This window comes from Xenopus laevis, chromosome 1S (genome assembly GCF_017654675.1).
Source record: "Xenopus laevis strain J_2021 chromosome 1S, Xenopus_laevis_v10.1, whole genome shotgun sequence".
Classification (NCBI taxonomy): domain Eukaryota; kingdom Metazoa; phylum Chordata; class Amphibia; order Anura; family Pipidae; genus Xenopus; species Xenopus laevis.
In genome coordinates this window covers 49,550,612-49,575,390 of record NC_054372.1, presented here as the reverse complement: position 1 = coordinate 49,575,390, position 24,779 = coordinate 49,550,612, and the positions used below count along the sequence as shown (strand labels likewise).

Below are 24,779 nucleotides of genomic sequence, written 5' to 3'. Positions count from 1 at the left end.
CTGTGGATTTAATCTAGTTTTAGGAGTTTCTTTACACTGATCAAGAGAAATAGCACTCATCAGTGTCAAAGGAGAAGTTGACTAGAGGTGAAGCGATCAGCCTCAAATGTTGGCTCTCATGCTAGAGACCCTTATTGGTTCCCTGTGGCAAATTAATTCATTTTCTACTTGCCCCTAAAATGATGATTTACTTGTGGTGTCTCCTGGACATAAAAGTTCAATACAAATGATTCCCACCCCCCCTTTATCTTTGCAAAGTGATTTAAATAAGTAAAATATTCGTATTGAGGCATAACCTTGAAGAACACTCCAAGCCAAGATGATTGAAAAGCACAAGTTGAGATGAATGCAAGAAATGTTGATCGCTAAACTGTTACCCTTTATGTGAGTGTGGGAAAAAGAAAGCCACTGTTAACTAAAATTCCCATGACATCCCATGACATCTCCACTAAAGCAGCTAATAAAGGGTTTTATGGTCTGATGAGACTACAAATTTGTTGCCATCAAACTAAACCCCATGTTATGCATAAACTCCTAACGCAATGTAAGGTGGTGACCATCATGATGTGGGGGTGCTTCTCTGCAGGAGGCCCTGGAAGGCTTGTTGGGCTGGAGAGTAGAATAAATGCAGTAAAATAACAGTGATATTCTAGAGCAAAACCTGATGCAGAAACCTGAGCACTGGGATACGTCTTGAGCAAGACAAAGAGCACCAGTTTAAAGCCAAAACTACACAAAAAATGGTTTGAATACAACAATGTTAATGTCCTGGAACAGCTGAGTTATAGGCCAGTTCCCAATCCAACGGGACTTGGAAAAAATGTTATGTGGATAGGCAGCCTACATTGAGGTTCTGTTTGGCAGTGAAACTGGTTATTATACAACTAAAACTTGCCTCTAAGCCTGGAATTCAATAATAAACACCTGCTTTGAGGCCACTGGAAGCAACATCCAAGGGGTTGGAGAGCAGCATGTTGCTTACGAGCTACTGGTTGGGGATCACTGATCTAAAGACTGATTTGATGGGGGTGTATACTTATGCAATCAGTTCATGGTAATTCATTTAAATCACTTGGCAGATGTCAGATTTATCTTTGACAAGAGTCAATTTCTGTGGATCAATAGTCAGAAATAAAATTAAATCCGTGAGTCCATTTTTATGAGCAATGTCCAAGGGGGTGAATACTTGTGTACCCTGTAAATTAAGAAAACGTTGTAACTGGAAGCACTATGGAAGACTGCAAATAAAGGTATACACTGTATTAACATAATGGTTTATTAGCCACAGTTTTTCCAGAATTCTGATTTTCATGGTAGCCATACCACTAATTAAAGACTATACATGTAAAGTAAGAATTTCCATTATCACATGGCACCTCCAAGAAATGTGTGATCCAGGTTCAGGTACGTAGTGATGAATTCAGGAAAATCCCTTTTTACAACAATTTCAAGAAATATCTCAGCAGCTACATGAAGCCTCTGCTTCTCCCTGGAAAGTAGAGAAATGGCAGTCACGTGAACAGCGCAATGTTATTTGTAATTTATTTTTGCTGTAATCATGGCAGCTCACTTGTGAAGTGTAAAATACTGCAGTCTTCTCCTAATTTATTAATTTAATGTAATTACAGTATCTCCAGAGCAAGACACAGAAATTCGATTGTAGGCAGGCACCACTCCGGAACACCAAAGTCAAAAAGTTAATAGAATCCAGGAGCCCAAAATTTAAATAATACAAAAAATCTTTATTTTACATTATGTATAAAAATAAAAGCCTTACGTTTTTCGTGTCCCCCAAGGACACTTAATCATAGGCTCTTAATAGCAAGGCATAAAATGTTTCCAAAGAGGGGCCATATCACACCACGTGTTTGCTCTGCTGAGGATAAAACTCTCATGTTCTTCTTTCTGACTCAACCAGAAGGGGCACATACTGTAACTTGGGGGGTGGGGTGCTAGGCACATACCTCATAAGTAGCCTACTACTAGTCTATGCCCTTGTCCCTACATCTCCTGCAAATCAGATAACTCCCCATCACGTCAGCAGCAAGCATGTGCCCATTTGTTCTTGCATGCGCAAGGTGGCCATTGGGTTTGCCAAGGGTGCCTGGCCAGCTTGCCCCAGTGCTGAACCCACAGTTTTGTCCTGTTAGTGCACAGATGGATTTTAGTGTAAAAATGCATATGTTAATGTTTTGTGCACTGAAATCTGTGCATTAACAGACCAATGATGTGCCTTCACACTGATGTTGGGGCAGAAAGAATGGAATCAGTATTTTCATCCCCCCAACGGTGAAAGGTTTAGTTATTAAAACAAACAAGTAAACTGTAGCTGAAAACTGCACTCTATAAAATGCACAATAATGTATTCCTTAAGCACTCTAAATGTATGGGCCACACTCATGGTAATCAGCTTCACTGGCCAGTAGTGATGATATAACCACAGATTCTCTTCCGGCTTCTTCTTTCTTAGAGCAGCTGCACATGCGCATTAGAGTGAAAAGCTGAACTTTAACAAAAAAGTCAGCTATTTCATGCTACTGCACACTCCGTGCTGCTCACTGGTATAACCCCAGGCCGGTGCAGTTTTCTGCTGATAAAAGCACCGACCCGGGGTTTCAGGTAAGTAAATACATTCACTTTGGGGTGCCTAACATTCTACATATCCTCAACAGATGGCATCTGGAAAAAACTCTATACACACAAACAGCCATTTCAATTCAGATGGGAATTAGCAAGTTTTAGGCAATAACAAAGTACTGTACTTACGTGTGAGAGAGGCCCAACTCTGTAGCCAGCTCACTCTCTGCTTCCTTCACCAGGAACTGCACCAGGTTACGCGTGACAGTGCGATTATCTTCCTCTAACCTGACTTGGTGCCTGATCCATTGCCAGACCTGTAGCGGTATATTTAGCAACAAATCTATGAATGTTCTGTGCTTCATCTAGATATTAATCTAGGTATTAATGCAATACTAATGTACTGAATATGTACTGAATATAGCACAGTGTCTTAGAGATATTTTATTGGTATTTAGGAGCATTTCCCACCTTCAGTTTTAAATGATTATTATTATTATAAACTATATGTGATTAGATGCCTAATATAATTGTATTATAATGCATGAAAGTATATGAAATGCTCAGAATTTGTATTCAAGTACAGAATAAGATAATAGGGAAAGTTTTTGTATGGATAACCAGATCATAAAAAACTGCAAGTCACTTATAGTTGGACATATGCAGCAGCATTATGGTTGGTATAACCATTGTCAGGGCCCTGAAAAAGAATATGTTTATTGTTTGATACACAATGACCACAATGGATCCTAAATGCTTCTATTGTTTGGGGCCTCAGGAGACAAAGTGGGATTCTAATTGTGGCCCGAGGAATGGAAGTACAAGTGTACAATCACAGATGACCTGTTTAAATCTAAAGCCCAATCTGCCAATCCCAGAACATATAAGGTACTGTATGTGCAAGGAGTAACTCCTACTAGAAGTCACATGGGTCACACTTCCCTCCCAATTCCCTAACAATCTACTTCAGCCAGTTAGTGGCATTCATGTGTTTGGCCAACTCATACACAATGTGCTTGTTCAGCTCACAAGGCTGTGTGTCACCCGTCGGATACCGGTTGAGTCAGCACTGAGAGGCACGAGAGGCTTTTTTCCAGCTAAGCGAATGGTTCTCTTCCTTTGTGACATAGTAACTAACTCATCAGAATACAGCCGACAAACCAGATCTATTAATGGCTAAGCCCTAAAACATTCTATACAAATGAAGAGAGTGGTGATACAGTATTTCTTGAACTGTGACAAACCCTATTTTCACCATTTGATATGCCTTTCTGTTTGATGTTTAAGTGTTGAGACTAAAGGGAGCATCTCATCATACCTGAGATCGTGAAATCTCTGCAGTGGCCGAATCCTCCACTTTCCCACAGTAAAAGAAATGTCCTTCTCCTAAACACAGTGCAAATAACAGAAATATATGTATATAGAGCGTTCTTCTTTGGGGCCTTGGTCTGCCACAGTGGGAAATGTTGAAGAGTACAATAGAATCAAATGTATATTACAGAAAGCTTTAGGCCTCATGCACACATTCTAACCCCCATATGTAAAAAAAGGCACTAGGTTTGCCCAGGAGCAGTAACCCACAGCAACCGATAAAATCTTTTCTTTTAAACAGGGGACCGGTAAATTCTGCCTGTTGATTGGTTGCTATGTGTTACTGCTTCTGGGCAAATTTAGTGCATTTTATTACATAACTCCAAAACACTTGAATCTTTGCATTGCTCTGAAGTCCTATGTAGGCTGCATGGAGCCATGCAAAATAACTGCAAGGGTCTGAATTTGTTAGAACAGTGCTGTCCAACTTCTGAGGGACTGAGAGCCAGACTTTTAATGGCTTAGGTCAGTGCTGTCAAACTTCTATGGTACCGAGGGCCAGAATTTTTCCAATCTACATTGTGGAGGGCCGATTACGGAAGACAGTGTTAGCAACTCCCTGTTTTTAGACCACAACCACTTTAAACCACACCCATCTTACCGCAAGACAATGTCCACATTAATAGCACACCAAAAACCAAATGGTTGGTGCTCACTGCAGGGATCAGGGCCGGAACTAGGGGTAGGAGGCTGTCTAGGGCACCATCATTGAGGGGCGCACTTTTTTCAAGCGTTTATTTATAATAAATAATTTGTTTCATTAATCATGGTCACCCAGTTGGGTGGAATCCATCTCCTTCACCTTCTCTCTCTTGCCGGCAAGTAATAGCTCCTTCTGTGTGGTGCACCACGACATGCATACACGTGTCAATGACGTCACTGATGTGTTGGGTGACAGAGAGAGGCAGAGAGCTGATGGCCTGCTTGGTGTGGCTCTTGCTGCTCTCAGCCTTGCACAGTTGCACTGAACTGAAGACATTCTTTCTATTACTGTAAAGTGTGAAGCTTCCTGCTGGCACAGCCAGGTACAGATTTGGGGGCCATATGTTTGCTGTTGCTGCTGGGCTGGGCGCTGGCACAGGTACATAAATACTTGGGGGCAATATGATGCGATCAGATTTATTTTTGTCTGTTGCTGACACAGTTAAAGATTGGGGGCAATATGATGGCTGCAGGAGGGCTGTATGATGGATGGCTGCTGGAATTGCTTGCACAGGTACAGGGGGCAGTAATATAAATGAAAAAGTGTTGTACATTTTCTTGCTTTCTTTATTTTAAAACCATCATGGTAAGGAGGGAAATTGTAATGCAGGACAGGGGGGCACTGATTGAAGCTCTTGCCTAGGGTGCCAAACTACCTTGTGCCTGCCCTGGCAAGGATGTCACTCATATGTGAAAAAAGCTAAGTCATATCAAGACACCACCATAAATCCATATGCCTCCTCCTCCCCCGTCCCTCCCCTGCCCTACCCCAGCATATGATTAAACACTTTAGGGGGCACTAACAATAATTTTCAAATGCTAACAAACCCCAGAACAAATACCAAAGTATGACACACACAAGTAGCATAGGGAAGGCAGAACAGAGCAGGAGACAGGGAAATCAGGACCAGTCTAATATGTACTACATACAGTGACACAGTGCTGGTGCCCCATTAGCATTTTGAATAAGGTGTGAACAGGTGAACAATGTGGGCAGTTTCAGTCTGGGTCTCAGGTAGAACAGTACAGGCTTTAGGGGAGTGAACAATAGAGGTGTCACAAGTTTGAACAATACAGGGGGATCACAGGTGTGAACAATACAGGGGATTAGTCTGAATTTGAGGTTTAAACAATGCAGGGGCCAGTTAATCTCTGTAGTGATACCTTTTAAATCTTACATATGGTAAGCAAACAAAGCAGGCAGACTTTGATGTGGAGGGCCACATGAGGGGGGGTGGCCAGTTGGACAGCCCTGGTTTAGGTAATGGAGGGACAATAATGGAAGCCAGTGTTGACCATGCCCTTTTTTGAAAACCACAACTACTTTAAAAAACACTCATGGTAACACAAGGGTGTGCTGCACGTCACGCGAGGGCTTTTTTTAAGTGTATTACAAATTACCGGCAGCCGGTAAATTTGTAATTCCAGCCCTGGCTCTGGCAGGTGTTTTACCGGCTAGGTGAGTAAAAAAACGTCTGTACGGCAACCCCAGTCATTGCGCACATGTACGCGCGCGACCAGCAGTCGCCGGCACCGGGGGAACAATGCAGGGCTTTTACAGCCTGAATCTGACATGTGAACAATGCAGGGGCCAGTTAATCTCAGAATACCTTTTAAATCTTCCACAAAGGTAAGCAGTCAAAGCATACCAGACTCCAATGGAAGGCTACACGGGGGTGGGGGCACTAGGTGGTCAGCACTGTGCTAGAGCATTTATCTCTGTGTAGATGCATGGAAATTAGTTTCAATTTGAGATCAATGTAACCATCTGGGTAAGATTTTATTTTCACATAACAAAATGAATCTCATTGTGTTAAAGCCAGACGCTTGTTCTAGGAGGGCAGGGCCATAACACAGTTATTCATACTGTAGTACTGAAGTACATGTAATACATATAGCACACAGGCAGTAGGGATGTAGCGAACAAAGCAGGCACTGAAAGTGGGAAGGAGGGTGGCGTCCGGAAGGTCATCAAAAGCGGTGGAGCCAGAAGTTAGGTTAAAACAGATGAACTTTAATGAAATCCTTAAAATCGACAGTACAAGCAGGCAGGGTGAGTGTAGCTTGACGCGTTTCGTGACCAATATGTCACTTCATCAGAAGCTCAAGCACCTCCCCGTGAAACAACAACTTTATAGACAACACCAATAAAGGAATAAATTAACCAATTAAAAGATCACGTTATTGCATATAAGCCATATATTATATATATATGTTGTATTGAAAGTATATAACAATCATAATAATGATAATGGTAATAATAATTATTAATTAATTGCAGGGAATGGTCCAGACATTAGAGTTTTATTTGGCCAATAAAATTAATATGGGTGTGAAAAATGATATACTGAACTCAAATCCAAATTAGTTCTGGAAGATTGGGTCCTGAACCATAAATTAATTAATTGTAAATTAAATTAAATTAGATCAAATCAATTTAAATCAATGCAGTTCAAACAGGCCCTCCAAAATCTAATATGATAATAATCATAATGATGATAATATAATGATAATAATAAGTGCAAAGAGAGAGACATTAGCCGAATCTGTTATATAATAAATGGGATCCTCAAAGAAGATAACAAAGTATACATATTTGAAAATGTTGCAACTCCCAAGAAAATGTAGATGTCTTATCAGTTGCTGGTAACAAAATAGATACAAAAATGAAAACCTAAGCAATTAAGCTAAAAATAAGGAACAAAAACGCAACACAAGAAAAAAGCCAAGAAACAAATATGAACCACCAATGTAACATATATATAGAAGACTAGTAGCTTTTACGGCAGGATATTCTTGAGAACGCATAAAAAGATCAACACGAGCACAATTGAGTAAGGAACTCGAACAATAATGTTAGCCAAAAGTGACAATGATAGTCATGATGGTAATTAATTAGAAAAATAAATAAATAATTTGGGCAAATAGTTTAGTCCACAAAACAATTTAGTTCCCATTCTCTGTTTAATCCTTTTGGTGCAACAGTGCATAATTTATAGATCCAGAAGGCCTCCTTCCTCAGAAGTGAGGTCTCCGTTTCTCCCTTACGGACCCCCGGAACAACTCTATCTATAACCTGAAAATGAAGGCATAAATTGCCATTATGATGTTCCAATAGGTGTTTAGCAACTGCAGAACTGTGATCACAACGTGATACACAACCCAAATGTTCAGAAATACGTTTCCGGATGGGTCTTATGGTTTTTCCTATATACTGCAAGCCACACTGACACGTAATGAGATAGATAACATTTTTGGTTCCACAATTTGCATAGAAATCTATTTTGAACCTGCGGGGGCCATTGTTACCTACAAAGTCCTTAGATGTCTTCATATATGTGCAAGCACCACAGCGAGTAACCCCACACCTGTAACAGCCCTTGACATCTAACCAGTGTGTGGGTTTCTGTAACCTTGGATCCACAAATAAACTGGGAGATAAAATAGAACCCAAACTGGAGCCTCTCTTATATGTAAATTGTGGCCGTGAAGGTAAAATATCTTTAAGATTGGGGTCCAATTTCAAAATTTTCCAATGTTTTTCAATTGTTCTGCGGACAAATGAACTATCATGTGAGTAGGAGGTAATTAAGCGAGGGAAACTATCAATTTCGCCTGATGCCTCATCTGGAGGTCTTTCAGGTCTCTGTATTCTTCGAAAATGTCTATTGGATCTTGTTGTGTTATTTACAGTCAGAAGATCCTCGCGGCTTGTACCCACGGCCCTGTCATAAGCTCTCTTGATATCCCAAAAGGGGTAACCCCTTTGGACGAAACGATCCCACAGGAGCATGGCCTGATCATTGAATGAGTCCCATGAGGTACAGATCCTGCGGAGACGCAGGAACTGTCCTGTAGGGATCCCCCGTATCACATTGGAAGGATGACAACTGGCCGCATGCAATAAAGTATTGCGTGTGATTGGTTTGCGGTATAAATCAGTGACTATCCTGCCATTGTCAATCGAAAAGGTAATATCCAAAAATGATATATATGCAGGATTTTGGTCACACGTAAAGGAAATCCCGCAATTAGTACTATTGCAATATTTCGCAAAGGCCTCCACTGAAGAAACATCACCATCCCATACTATGATCAAATCGTCAATGTACCTGTAGTACTTAACTATTTGGGTACGGTAAGGGTTGCCTTCACCATAAATGAATAACCGTTCCCACCACCCCATGAAAAGATTCGCATACGAGGGGGCAAACCGAGCACCCATCGCAGCGCCTCTTCTCTGGAGGTAGTAGGAGCCATTGAACATGAAATAGTTAGTATTCAGGAGATAGTGCAAAGAGCGCAAGAGAAAATCATTCTGTATTGTTGAGTAAAGGTTCGTGTGATCTAGCCAAAAACGGACGGCTGATGTGCCCAATATGTGATCTATGGAGGAATAAAGTGCTGCCACATCCATCGTGACCCACAAAAAGGAAGACTTCCAAGTCATATTACAAAATTTGTTAATACAATCCGTACTATCTCTGAGGTAGCTGTGTAAGCCCAACACAATCGGAAGCAACAAACGGTCTACATACTCTGACAGGTGTTCATTGAGAGAGCCTATGCCCGACACTATTGGTCGACCCTGTACATTTGATGTACTTTTATGTACTTTGGGCAACCAGTGAAATATAGGAATGCGTGGAGTCGTGCATTCAAGATATACAAATTCTTTTTCATTAAGTATGGACTCACTTTTGGCCCAATCTAGAAGGCCACGGAGGGCAGATCTAAATCTGTTAGTGGGATCGTGATCAAGTGACTCATAAGTGTTGGTATCTTGAAGCTGTCTCATGGCCTCGGATATATAATAGTCAGAGTCCAAAACTACCACTGAGCCTCCCTTGTCAGCACTTTTCACTACAATAGATGTATTAGCTTTCAAATCAGCGATTGCTTTTAACTCCTTCCTATCAAGGTTACTGTTAGTATTTTTCTTGCTTCTATGTTTCGACAAATCACCAATAACCAATTTCTGAAACATATCAATATGCATGCCTCTACTCTGAATGGGATAAAACCTCGACTTGTTGCACAACTTGGTATGAACGACATGATCATTGCTCCTCAAGGAAGTAGGGATGTAGCGAACTGCCGATTTGGTGTTCGCGAACGCCGTTCGCGAACACCGGCAAAAAATTCGAACGTTCGCGAACAGTTCGCGAACTTCGAACACCCGCTAAAATCGTTCGATCGAACGATCGAAGGATTTTAATCGTTCGATCGAAGGATTTTCATTCGAATCGAACGATCGAAGCCATTCGATCGAATGCTTTTCATTGGATCGAATGCTTACAATCGTTCGAACTAATGGAAATCGTTCGATTTTTAGCGGTCGAAGGAATTCGAATGGTAGAATGGTCGAACGATCGAACGCGAACTCAAACTGCGAACGTTCCCAAACGTTCGCGAACATTCGGCGGACGCGAACGGTCGAAGTTCGCGCGAACTAGTTCGCGGGCGAACAGTTCGCTACATCCCTAACAGGCAGTGCTTTCAAGGAGAGCAGCAGTGTTCAAAATGCCATTCTCCACCTTTATGGGAGATACTAGTAATATAAAGTGGCAATCTTCTGCTTTGCGTGTTTGTAAAACTAAAGGGCACATGTGCAGTGAGTAATATGCAATTTCAAGTGCAATCACCATGTTTTTCCCCCCACAATTCTGGCATCATTGTGGTTGTCAAGGGGTTGATGCTGTTGATGCAATTGTGCTGCTCCTATCACAATTATTAACACAACTGCGTGTGGTCTACATTGTAAATCGGCCACTGTTGTGCCAAATATTTTAAGTCTGCCTGGCGTCACTTCAGGTGCAGTGATAGCTCAGGGTTGCCTTGCGTCATTAGGTGTTACATAGCTCATTTTGGAACAGAAGGCAGTAAGGACTGAGCAGCACCAAGCACAACTATGTGGAAGTGCAAGGAGCGGATTTTAATGCAAGTAACTTTAATAAAAGTGGTGTTATGCAGAACTGATTGTTGGGATAGTGATGGGAGCTACACTCGCAGATTTACAATACTTGTGACTTTAAACCTTGACCTTAAAAAAAAACAGCCTGTTACAACTTTTTTTAAAACTGGATTTGATAACATAATAATTTGATTCTGTCACCTCTGGATTCCAACTACATTTCATTTTATCATACCTTTGAACCAGGCGTCAATGAATTGAATTCCAACAGCAATGTTATACTTCAAGCCATAAAGTGTGACACCTCCCTAATAACAAGAAAACAAGGAAAGCTGGCTTAATATCTAAAGTACAAGAGACTAGGTTTTGTTTCTTGACCATTTTTCATTTATTTGAAAAACAATCTATACTTTGAGGGTTATGTATAATTGTGGTGCAACAGAGAAAAAGCTTTTTGACCATAAAGGTCTTCATTACAAAGAGCTTGGGCTGAATTCTTACCTTATGGCTTAAGCACTTTCCAATTGACCAAAAAGATACATGTGATCTAAATGCCTTGAGAATGTCTGAACCCCAAAGGAATAACATTTGTTTCTATGACTTCAGGTGTAAACAAAAAAACAACGCTTTATCTAGTTCAGGTGGATAAGAAAAAAAGTAGAAAGCTTTATACATACTGCAGGCATTGTGAGCAAGTCAGACTGTGACACAGAAATATCTGGAATGACATGTAACTGGTTGGGGCCTTCTAATTGCGTCTGGAAAAGCTGAAAAAAAAGGAACAATTACAGTATGTCTTTTTTTGCATACTGGTCTCTGCTGCAAAGTTATTTTAGTATTTGCCTCTGTATGAATTACTGATTTAGATTTGCTCCTACTATCTTTTTGTATTTATTTGTGATACCCCCCTTGGTATATAGCTAATAAATACATTGAGATCAATAACAGAAAAAGTGTCTCTATCTCTAAGAAATAACAACAGCAATCTGTCCCTAGCCTGGTGATTATGGAAAGCTCCAAAACCCTGATGTGCTGAACTCTGCAAAGCTGGAGCTTAATCTTTGGGTAAAGCTGGACAATGCCCTTCGAAAACATTAATTGCAGAATAACACATTATTGTACATATTGACTGTTTGTACCTTCTGCATTGGTGCTACCAAGTCAATATCATATACCATGAATCCATCTACTCCAGCCTCGATTTCAAACAACTTTAACCTAAAAGTGACAAAGACAGGAGAAGTACACCATTATGCCTTAAATACAGCGTAGCCTCAAAAACCTTCTTTTTAACTTTTTAAAGAATGTGGAATCTCAGCCGAACATATCTAGAGAAAACTGGGCAAATAGGCTGTGCAAAATAAAAAATGTTTCTAATATTGTTAGTCAAAAATAGCTAGGACACAACTTCCTGCTTTCAATCTCTTCAACTCTTTGTTAGTCAGTGACTTGAAGGGGGTCCATGTGTGACATAACTGTTCAGTGAGTTTGCAATTGATCCTTAGGATGCAGCTCAGATTCAAAAGCAAACAGTTATGACCCATATGCCCCCCTTCAAGTCACTGGTTGGTTACTGACTGGTAACCAATTAAATAACTGCAAAGTAAGAAGCTGAGTTTTGGTTACTGCCTGGTAACCAATTAAAGAACTGTAAAGTAGGAAGTTGGGTTTTGACTTTTAGATTAGACATCCTGTCACTACAGCATTTATACATTACTAACTATATTGAAAACATATTTTATTTTGCACAGCTTATCTATTTACCCAGTTTTTATTTTTGAGCTGAAAAATTCCTTTAGAGAAGAAGGAAAGGTCCAATCAATGGGGGGTTCCAAATGCACCCCCCCCCCCCAAGGATTGTGAGCACTTTCCAGGCTGGTTCTTCTTTTACCAAAAAACTGCACCAGACCAGGTTAATACCACGGCTCTTCCTCGGTGGGCAGGCATGTGCAGTAGAGTTAATAGCCAGACATGAAGAAAAAAGCCCTCCATATCACCCTACTGTACATGCATGGCCGCAGAATTTGACATTTGGGGACACTTTTTGCACTGATGTACTATGCGGAAGCAGGGAGGGGGGACTATGGGGGGTAGTGGATGGAGCTTTTCTCATTGGGGGGTTTAGTTCTCCTTTAAAGAAAGAAGAACGGAGGAAGAGGATTGCTTACTTGCAAGTAACCTGGGCCAGTGAAGTTTTCTGCTAACAGGAGCACTGGCCTGGCGTATCAGGTGAGTGATTTTAATTCTTGAGGGTGCAGCAGATAGACTACCAATTATAACCATTCACATGTATCTGCTTACCTACACAGGTATGATATTCTAAACATTGTTTTAAGCCCAATAGAACACTTGCTTTCAGTATATATTTTACCGTGTGACGGCTTCAATGACATTCTGGTACTCTTGGCTTGCTCGGTTTTCTGGCAGTAAAAGTGCAGCCATTCCTCCTGTAGCCAGAGCTCCTCTGCGATGACAAGTCTGTACCAACAAATCCATGTAACTTTTAAGGAAAAGCTTCTCCATATTCACATATTTACTTCTATCTGGCAGTAAAAACTCCTGTCTGTGCCCTGGAAGAAAATTGATTTGTGAGTTGGATTGCTATTCACAGTATTGTCCTAACGGGTCTGAAAATAGCAATTTACTCTTTTTGATCAGAAGATCGGGGCATGGGGCTTTGCTCCCTTAGATGGGGTCTCACTCAAATGTCTCATATTGGGTCTAAGCAAGCGCCCCATACTTTATAAAATTTATCAAGGCAGTTTCTTCTTATATATGTCAATTTGTATAAAGGTGTAGCTTTCCGGGTAAGATCTAGCCCGTATAGGACTGTTGGTCCAGAGGTAGCCTTCCAGAGCAGGGCTATGGCCTTTTTTGCATGCATAAGGAGAATAGATAATAGGGTGCACTGAGCTCTCCTGACTGATACTTCCTCTACTCTGTTCAGGAGAATTATGATAGGGTCCAGTGTCGGCCTGGCCCACCAGGATACCAGGAAAACTCGCGATGGGCCCAGGTGCCAGTGGGCCTCTTGCTTCTAACCATTTGGCCTATTTCATGGTCATTCCCTATTTCTTTATGGCAACATAGAGGCTTAATAATGGAAGAATAGAGTTTAGTATGTGGAGAGAGAATAGACTAGAAGAATTAAGAGGTTGAGTGAGGAGAGGAGATATAATAGTTTGGAGAGTAGGCCCTCAGCTTAAGGTTTTCTGGTGGGGCCCAGGCATCCCAGTCCGACACTGATAGGGTCCATGGGTACTATTATGTCTATTTTTGATTGAATATGCTGCAGTTCCTGCTGCCAGAAGGTGTTTATTACTGGGCAGGTCCAGACCATATAAAAGTAGTCTGCAACTGCAGTGGGGCACCTGGGGCAGGTCTATGCTAGAGTAGGGTGCATTCTAATGAAGTCTTTGTGGGGTAAGGTAGGTCCTATGTAAATATTTCAGGTGGATAGTTTGTCTCTGCTGCAGACCATTCCCTCAACCCGGAGTCTAAGGCATCTTATCTGTCATTTAGCCTGGAGTTTAGCTATTGGGGGATTGCTAGTTGTAACTAAGTGACTGTAGAATAGAGTTTTCTGGAGTATGTACATCCTCTTCCAGTCTCCTAGGGGAGATATCCACTGGTAGGCTACAGGTATTTTTAAACACAAATGGCATGGTTTTATTTAAATTCTGCTAAGATGAAATGTAGATACCTTTTGGACACTCATTTTCTGGGTATTCCAGGTAAAGCCATATGCAGAATAGGAAAGGGCATATTTTACAGACAGATGGACAGAAGGGGAAGGAGCATCTGCTCTAAAATACTAAGGTCACTAAGACTAAAGGTGCCTTACACATGAATGACCACCTTATTATGTTATAACTAGCTGACTAATCTCTCCCTGTGTAAATAAAAGAAAATTAATTGGCATTACAATAATAGTATAAACTATGTATTTATTAGGGATGCACCGAATCCACTATTTTGAATTCGGCCGAACCCCCGAATCCTTTGGCAAAGATTCGGCCAATACCGAACCGAATCCAAATCCTAATTTACATATGCAAATTAGGGGTGGGAAGGGGGAAACATTTTTTACTTCCTTGTTTTGTGATGAAAAGTCAAGTGGTTTCCCTCCCTGCCTAATTTACATATGCACATTAGGATTCGGATTCGGTTCAGCCGGGCAGAATTCGGCCGAATCCTGCTGAAAAAGGCCGAACCCCGAACTGAATCCTGGATTCGGAGCATCCCTAGTATTTACACAGGAATACACCAAAGTATTTTATTCTTTTAAACTATAATTTACAGCTCCTGGTTTGAACTATTTGGTCCAGGTGTTGGCCTGCAGCTGTGTATTTCTGTGCAAACTCCCTCTGCTGAAGGTCTGGGGCATGTGCACAATTACTTGCAGTAAGTATACACTGATATCCACTGAACTGATCTTTTACATTTTGAGTTCTCACCAAATTTATTGACAAAGGAGGCTGCGTAATCCCAGATCCCACAGTTCAGGCCAGCAGAATGTTCTTTTAGTTCATACAGGATTTCGTCCATTTCGAACGAAGCCAGCACACTCTCTATTAATACTGTAGCTTTAATACTTCCAATTGGTAAATTCAACTGTGCAGAGAACGATGAAAAGAGAAATTTCATATTTGATGAAAATGGGTAATGTAATATTACGTGGGTAATGTAGGAAAAAGTGCAACATTTGTCCAGGCTTCGCTATAGCAACAATCTGGTCAGTGGCATAACTAGAGTTTGTGGGGCCCCCTGCAGAGGAGCTTTCAGGGGCCCCCCCGGGAGGTGCCCCCACCAAAAATATTTAAACTGACTGAACTTCAATTAGAACAAGAGAAACTGCTTTTTTGGGAACTTTAAAATCAAAATGATCTTCCTTTTGTGCATTTCTAATGGTCCATCTCTATACGGGAGAGCATCTAATACTTATAGTCTGTGCTTATGGAAAAAAAATCTGTGACCTAGGAGCTTCTCAAAAACACAAGTCTAAAATTTGCTAGACAGACATTGCTTTAAACCTAGCAGAACTGATAGCTACTTTTTATTCTATATAAAATTGTGTATGTTCAACTGTTATGTTATATTGTAACATGCGCTGAATACACCATACAGCTGTAAGTTTGTTTTAGAAATATATGGGCAAATTCAACAACTTTTGACTCTAGGGAGCCAATTATTTGTACAGGTCAGTAGACTTACTTTCTTCTCTGTCCAAACAAAGATATCGTTCCAAAGCTTGGCCTCTAGAGAGCTTTCCACCTATTAAAAATCAAAAGAACATGCTGTTATAGAAATATATGTTGGCTTTAATTGTGCATATGTTGCAATTGTCAGTTTCTGTATCTAGAACTTAGATGAATCATGCATGCAAAATGATGTAGATTCCCACTCTCCTAAAGTAGTGGGTCTGTCTGTCCAGTATTTATCTTTCTCTGTCTCTATGGATTTAAGCCAGTTTAACATATTTCTATTGTGTGATAAATCCAACCCACCAACAAATCTAGTAAGTAAAAAAATAAGCACCTGGCATGGTATTCATATATATCCCCCCTGTGGGGGATCGAAACGTTGAGCTTCAATAAAGATTCTTTCTGTTTTCGAACCTTTTTGCTTTCTTTTACTCTGTGTGTGTATATATATATATATATATATATATATATATATATACACACATATATATATATAACATGAATACCATGCCAGGGCATCCTGTGAGTGCTGCTTTCTTTACTCTCTCTCTCTCTATATATATATATATATATATATATATATATATATATATATATATATATATATATATATATATATATATATATATATATATAGAGTAAAAGAAAGCAGCACTCACAGGGTGCCCTGGCATGGTATTCATGTATATATATATATATATATGTGTACACACATATATATATATATATATATATATATATATATATATATATATATATATATATAAAGAATCTTTATTGAAGCTCAACGTTTCGATCCCCCACAGGGATCTTCGTATATCTATATATATACACATATATATATATATATATATATATATATATATATATATATATATATATAATATATATATATACAGTATATATATCTAAGGGCTTATGTGTGGCACCGTTCCAAACCAAATCATTTTACAAGCAACACTACCTTTGATAAGTAGAAAAATGGGCCACTCTCACTTTCGTAAAGCATTCTTCCAGTATGGTACATCAGCAAACCGTAATCAAACAGGGGTCCTGGTACTTCTCTGCCATGTATCTGTAAATGAGAACCAAAAGGAGCAAATGTAGTTCTGGCTAAATAATCACATAATGGGACTTCACAGTAAATACAACTATTTAAGTAGTAGAAAAGTAAACTGTAGAAAAGTAGTTTATATGGACAAATATTCAAAAATAGAGTAACCAAATACAGGTTATTTCTAATGCAATTTAATTTTTAAACTGATTGTCTCGTCATAAACAAATGGTAAATAAGAAAGGACAAAAAATAGAAAATTAAAGTCTTCTTTTTAAAAGATACACACTGTACAGTTGCCCCGCATTGGAAAAAGTTATGTGTTTGCTTTATAAAGACTACTATAGTTTATATAAATAGGCTGCTGTGTAGCCATGGGGCAGCCATTTAAACTGAAAATGATAAAAGGCACAGGTTACTTAACAGATAAGCTCTGTAGTAAAATACAATGGGATTCTACAGAGTGCATTTGTTATCTGCTATGTAACCAGGCATGTATTACATGCCTGGTGCCCCCTCAACTTTGCACCCTAGGCATGTGCCTCTTCAGCCTCCCCCTAGTTCCGGCCCTGTTGGAAGGGATAGAGAACATAAGCATAAAAAGCAATTGAAGTGAGGTGACCCTCTCTACATTTGTATACAAAGCAGAGGGAATCCAGGGAAGGGAAAACCTGCATTAGACTGATGAGACCCAATAAAGGTAAAACCAAATCAGCAACTTCCCTGGCTCTGCTTTACAACCTATAGGTTATTTTATGAACATGGAGAATCAAAACTGGATTTCTTTCCCAGGATTTCCGCTACTTTAGATGAAAAAGATTCCTAAGGTGCAACATACCATCATGTTGTGTTCCACCATATTCCATGCTCTCGGTCTAAGCATCAACACAGGGACTTTAGAAATTGGGGGTATACCTATAACAATCACAAAACAGCTTGATATTAGCATTTGAAGAGAAATAAAACAACTGTATGTGTTAATTTCTGCTTTGCAACTGCTGTCCAGTAAGCATTAACTAAACAAATACTGAGTCTATAACTAGTAAATATCCACTGAACATATTTTCACCAAGACCAACCCAACCCTTCTGTAAGACCCCATTATTTGGGTTATTACATAACTCATGTACATATCCATTCATGAAACAGATTTTATTATTCTAATAATAATAATACATCTCTCTCTATCTGCCTTTCCCCTTTTACTTAAATAGTTGTAATCAGTTTCTGTTTGCAAACATCTCACCTGAAACTTTATTGTGAACAACCTGGTAAATGTTGAAGATGCCTTTGATTTGATTAAAAAATGTTGGACAATTGCCATCATCAAAGTCCACCTAAAAGAGAGAAAAGTGGTGGAAGATTATAGAAGAGATATGTACATGCCAAATTTAAAGCAGTACACATTTAGGACAATGAGAGCCCTAATTACTTCACATTATTGGCCCCCTTCCCATCTTCTAAAAGTACTCTTTCAGCAGCACACTGAAAAAAAGGAATGAACATTTATTTAACCCAAAACATACAAAAAAGTCAATGTTGTGGACTTCCATTTATCAAGCCCAGGAGGCCCAAAACATTGCCTTTCTTGTGGGTTTTTAGGTTAAATAAACTTTTGCAGTACTTCAACTTTTTCATTGTGCAGCTGGTACTCTTTCCAAGTATGTACCTATCTCTATGTGGCAGGCGTGGGTCCTCCAACATAGCACTTAGCCCCACAAAAAGATGTATATTCAGAGGTTTGAGCTCTCCACGTATGGGTTTTGTTCTTCCCATCTTCTGTGAGGAAATGCCTATGGCAGGAGAGCCCATACTTGACTAATGTGAGGTTCTACTTTTAGTCATGATTTCCTATTGTGATCTACATCCACAAAAGTTTGTTAGCATTCTTCTCCATGGAAAATAGTTATAATAAATGTATACCTTTGATATAAATGATTTATGAGAAAATTAATATTTAACAATTTCTTATGTAACCTTAACATAATAAATATCTGAATGAAAATAATGAAATACCATATATACTCGAGTATAAGCCGTCCCGAGTATAAGCCGAGGTACCTAATTTTACCTCCAAAAATTGGGAAAGCTTATTGACTCAAGTATAAGCCTAGGGTGAGAAATGCAGCAGCTTCTGGTAAGTTTCAATCAAAAAATTAAGGGTTTCTGCTGCCATTGGAGGTGCCGGCGTCTCGTTTTTGGTTGCCTGCAACCATTCTTGGACGCCGGCGAATATTCTTGGAGACTATCCTTGGATGCCAGCGACTATTCTTGGATGCTGGCAACCGTTTTTGCGCTTGACCCGAGTATAAGCCGAGGTAGAGTTTTTCAGCATATTTTGGGGGCTGAAAAACTCGGCTTATACTCGAGTATATACGGTATGAGGGTGATTTAAGTTGTTTGTTGACAGTGTCAGTGTCTACTGATCACCAGATAAAGGTCTACTGGTAGATCCTGATCTACCTTTTGGGCACCCCTGGCCTATGTTCAAAAAACTATGCTATTTCTAAGGCTCATGGCACACAAAATGTTTTCTCTGTCAGCAGAAAATAAATTCCTGTCTTCACTCATGCCACTTGTCATTGACATGAACGGCAATAACCTGTCTCCAACTGTGACAAGAAGATTTTTCTCAAATGTATGTTTTTGGGCCAAAATATGCTTGCCTCTGTTGGAGCGAGGCCGTTGCAGTGACCCAACCAGTGGAAATACTATCCTATGGGGCAGATTTATCAAGGGTTAAATAGTAAATTCAAATTTGAACACACATTCTAATTTTAATCCCCCTATTGAAATGTAAATTTGAATGTGAGATTTATCACACCTGGACCAACGGAAACAATCCTAATTTGAATATTCACCACCTAAAACCTGGCAGAGATCCAATGAGCCATTTGGAGATTTAAATAGCCTTCCTGACATTGAAGTTTTTTTTCGTGAGAAAAAATTTGATTCGTATGAATTGAATACGATTTGAATTTCGGGTCGGTACCATTCGATCAAATATTGGACATTCAAATTTTTTCTTAAATAACCTCCCAGTCGAATTGTGAGTATATTCGAATGAAAAAAAAATCACATGAATTCGAAATTTGACCTTTGATAAATGGGCCTCCCCATGTATGATTGGTCTTGGGGAGTTTCTAATTTTAGTTAACCTCCTCTTTACAACTTGTGTTTCTGAATGAAAAATATATTAATAAATGTAGGACTTTGTTCAATTTAAATGAATTTGAAATAACAGGATATCTCAGCTTGCTAAGGTTAATGTGGTTGAATTACAATTATATCTCCACCTTACCTAAAATGTGTATAGTGGGCAGAACAGTTTCCCCTTTCACTATTCCTTTGTGAGAAAATTAGCATGTAATGTAAACATATATTATAACAGTACAAAAAGAATAGAATCAGCAATATAGTTTACATTAATAATGTGCCAAAAAACTGGAACTAGCATGAGTCCAGAGGGGGTAATTATATAGTGAATAAAGTACCCCCTTTTGTAAAATATAGGGATATTATAAGTTACCGAGGAGTTTCATGACCATATAAAAACACGAGGCTGAAGGCCGAGTGTTTTTATACAGGTCATGGAACTCCGAGGTAAGTTCTAATATCCTCATATTTTACAACTGGGGGTACTTTATTTATTATAATACACAAATTTCAATGAGTCATGTGACAGAAATGACATCAGAACTCACCGTTTATAACTGATGACATCAGAACTTACCGTTTATAAGGATATCATTTACAGGATATTCATGGCTTTTGTGTATTATATGTTAATAATCACTATTTGTAACACTATTTTATATAGATAGATTATATTATATGTCTGTAATATCTAAAATCTCTTGATAGCTATTCAGCACCAAATTTTTCTCAAGACATATGAGAGCACTTTACAAGTGTCTGTACAGGGGTCATTTATCAACACCGGGCAAATTTGCCCATGGGCAATAACCCATGGCAACCAATCACATTGCTGCTTTCACTGTTCTACTTGCAGCTGGTTTTAAAAACCTAATCACTGATTGGTTGCTATAGGTAACTGCCCATGGGCAATTTTGCCCAGTGTTGATAAATGAGTCCCAAAGTCATTTGAGTAAGTTATTCCCCATACATACAGTACTTTGGTTACTGATACAACAATATGCTTATGAATAACTATAATGCTTGTGCTGTACCTGAATGCCTTGTGCAGATGAAAGTAATGCTCTGTGAAAACGTTCAGTATTGCAAGGGGCAGTATCCCCTATATCCACATGTCTGTTCTGTAGCCTTCTGGGAACAGGGGATACTTTCCAGCTGGGATCATTCCTTATATGTGCATTGGCAGATGCAAAATCAGGAAAGCTGTTAGTGAGGTCAATTTGGACTTTCCGGGCAGTTCGATGCCATAAAATCTGCAATGATTTCATAATTATTTGTATTTATTCATTATTAGTTTATGACATTATTGCAATGCAATCATTGTGAATATCATTATCATTTAGAAGCAGAACATGCCTAGATGGGCATGGTTGCTTTAGGGAGGACACTGGTTGGTGGAATGTAATTTCTCCTACCGCACACCTGTAGTTCACCTATCCTGCAACTGGTGGTGCGTTTCTTCCGTTGACCTGGCTGGGTCCCTTAGCAACACATGTGTATAGAAAACGAATCCGCACACACACTGGTTAATGCAGTCGGGGAGTATCCCCTTTTATTCAGCCACCAAACATTCAACGTTTCAGGGGGGAACACCCACCCTTCATCATGATGAAGGGTGGGTGTTCCCCCCCGGTTCCCCCCCGAAACGTTGAATGTTTGGTGGCTGAATAAATGGGGGTTCTCCCCGACTGCATTAACCAGTGTGTGTGCAGGTTCGTTTTCTACACACAGGTTGCCAGGGGGTGGGCAGTGGGGGGGCGCGATAGTGAGCCCTGTGCACTGGACCCCTCCAAAGATTTTTCCGTGGGGGAGGGGCCAGCACACACTAAGGGGCAGATTTACTTAGGGTCGAATACCGAGGGTTAATTAACCCTCGATATTCGACTGTCGAAGTTAAATCCTTCGACTTCGAATATCGAAGTCAAAGGATTTACCGCAATTCGTTCAATCGTTCGATTCGAAGGATTTTAATCCATCGATCGAACGATTTTTCTTCGACCAAAAAAGGATTGCAAAGCCTATGGGGACCTTCCCCATAGGCTAACATTGACTTCGGTAGGTTTTAGGTGGCGAACTAGGGGGTCAAAGTTTTTTTTAAAGAGACAGTACTTCGACTATCGAACGATTTTTAGTTTGAATCGATCGATTCAAAGTCGAAGTCGTAGTCGAAGTAGCCCATTCGATGGTCGAAGTAGCCCATTTAATGGTCGAAGTAGCCACAAAAAAACTTCGAAATTCTAAGTTTTTTGCATTCGAATCCTTCATTCGAGCTAAGTAAATGGGCCCCTATGCCTCTGTCCATCTTGCCCAAGCGTAAAGCCTTCCTCTGCTCTTTGGTGAACTGGGCCAGAAAGTTCAGCCAGCTGTATCTTTGCAGCATAAATTATCAAAAAAATCAATTATCTGAACATTTTCTAAGTATATTCAGAAATCTATTAAACCTGCTAGAACTTAATAAATATGCACAGTGGCCAAATATAGTAGAACATTGACAGCAGACTTACTAAAAATGTATATCCAAGCCAAAATGCTGCAAACCTTTGGCTGCAAATCATATCTACACTGAAATGTAGTTTTCTGTGATATTTTATTTTAAAGCACATGTATTTTACTGTACCTGGGTCCTAAAATTAGAGTAGTACAGCAGGATTGGCAGGCACCATCTTGTGCCACTCTTCTCTCTTTTTTTTAGAGAAACAGCTGTGCATGTTGCTTTTGGGAGATTGCAAAAAGGAGGATCTCAAGCATCACAAGATGGAGCCTGGCAGTCTCACTACTCTACTTTTTAGAAGCAGGTATAGGAAACAGGGCAGTTTCAGGGCATCCTGGTGGTGCAGTTTTTTTTGGGGAGCGGGAGATTTTTCTTATATGAACATGTCTAAGCATTTCCATAAATAATGAAAATTATGCTCTATTGCAACTTTTTTTTTTACTTACTATGTACTTTCTCCCACTTATGAATTTAGCAATATTTGAAAGAATGAGTGAGGGTAGATTTACGTATATACATGTGTAATTACTGTATAAATAAGATTAAAAGGTTGTATTCTGTGCAGTTCCTATTGAAATCATGAAACAGGAGCAGCGGGGAGCAGACATTTTGCATTGTACACTAGTGATTTTTGATTTGGAAATGTAAAGCTTGTTCCTGAAATAGGGCTGAAGCTGTAGAGGACCAGCTAATCATCGACCCAAATCAATCCTCAACCCTGGTTTCTTATACCACTTGCTACTTCACTTCAGCCCCTGCAGATTTGCTTTCAATACAATTCATACCCCCCCACACACTTTTTTTCATCTTTTATCAATTTATCATAGCTAAGAGCTAAATCACATTGGTAAAAATCGGGTTACCGTATCAACATCTTTATTAAAACTGCTGGTAAGTTCTTCGAGAAACTGAATGGCACCTGGTGTAAGCAAGGTATTAAACTCATTCTCCAATCCAGAGGGAGGATCACTCAGCTCCACTTTTTCCATGACCTGCAAATAAATTACAGTAGTCATTACATTAAAGGGGTGTCTCCCATTGATAATTTATATATGCGTGTGTGATCACTTTGCTATTCCTAGTACTAACCCAATAAAATTTCATTCTTAAAAATAATTGTCTGCTGATTTTTGTACTTTACCCCATCACATTCTCCAAAATATTTCATTTACTTTACTGTTTTAATATCTTCCTGTAAATAATACTGATCTTTGCAAATCCTTCCTAATCCTGTTGTTATTATTGCCCGTGCAGTAGTTATAAAGCAATAATTCAATGAATACTTACTTTATTATCTGTAGCTGCAGCTGCTGTTCACTTTCTCAAAGTTCTTGCAGAAGCGGATGACTGAACTTTTCAAGCAAAATATGTCTATCAATTTTTAACAGGAATGTCCACAGACTTTGAACTTTGAATTTTTCTGCCTGGCATTCATTTAACACACTGTAACTAATATTAATCGATTGTAAGGATGTATTTAATATATGAAGCTGATTGTGACTGACTGCAAAGTGCATGTATTTAACCGCTGCGCTTGTTTTATGACTAAGCTGCTTCACTATAAATGATTTTCCCAGCAGCAATCAGCAATCACTTTTATCTCAGATGTTAAATATCAATACATGTAGACACCAGCTACCTTTCAAAGGGAAGATATAATCCATTAAATCTGATGCCACGAGAGAAGGAAATGAAACTGCCTCCCCGTTTCTGTTAACAGCACTAGGAACAGTAACAGCAAAAAAATGTGTTTTAAAAGTGTTTTAAAGGAATGACAATATAACATAGTTTTATCCTGCACTGGTAAAACTGGTGTATTTGCTTCAAAAACACAACTATAGTTTATATAAACAAACTGTTGTATAGCCATGGGGCCAGCCATTCAAAACTAAAATAGGAGAAAAGGCACAGGACACACAGCAGATAACAGATAAACTATGTAGAATAGGATGGGGCCAAAAGTTGCCCCGATATCGATCGGCTAGTTGATGCAGTCCTCATTGTGTTGGCGCCCATTGCCATAACTGTAATCCAATCTATGGCCCTAGGACTGAACGTGTACTGTGTCCTTACTACCAGCCACACATTGACTTTAATACAAGCTTCAATTTGATAATCATAAGGCCAAAGTGGATGAAGAACGGACAAACATATACCTGCATGAGATGTTCTTAACAGTAATGAATTTGGATTGATTAACATGTTCAGTGACATCACAGATACTTTTTCAATACATGAATTTGAACAAATCATTTCCATATATTATGAAATAGGATTTATATGTATACTTTGCTCACATGGTTGAGTTAT

General features: G+C 39.4%; 1 protein-coding gene across 1 annotated transcript; it reads right to left on the bottom strand.

The window, feature by feature from the left end:
- Nucleotides 1–1,260: 1,260 nt before the first annotated feature.
- Nucleotides 1,261–23,861, bottom strand: XB5866417.S (malate synthase, glyoxysomal S homeolog). The gene is made up of 15 exons (XM_018243301.2): nt 23,757–23,861; nt 23,333–23,461; nt 21,013–21,231; nt 18,069–18,159; nt 17,661–17,737; nt 16,733–16,843; nt 15,779–15,838; nt 15,022–15,178; nt 12,936–13,134; nt 11,704–11,782; nt 11,242–11,331; nt 10,800–10,872; nt 3,896–3,963; nt 2,767–2,894; nt 1,261–1,489 (listed from the first exon to the last, which is right to left on the bottom strand). The coding sequence occupies exons 2-15, from the start codon at nt 23,456–23,458 to the stop codon at nt 1,366–1,368; spliced, it is 1,602 nt and encodes a 533-aa protein (XP_018098790.2). The 5' UTR covers nt 23,459–23,461; nt 23,757–23,861; the 3' UTR covers nt 1,261–1,365.
- Nucleotides 23,862–24,779: the final 918 nt, after the last annotated feature.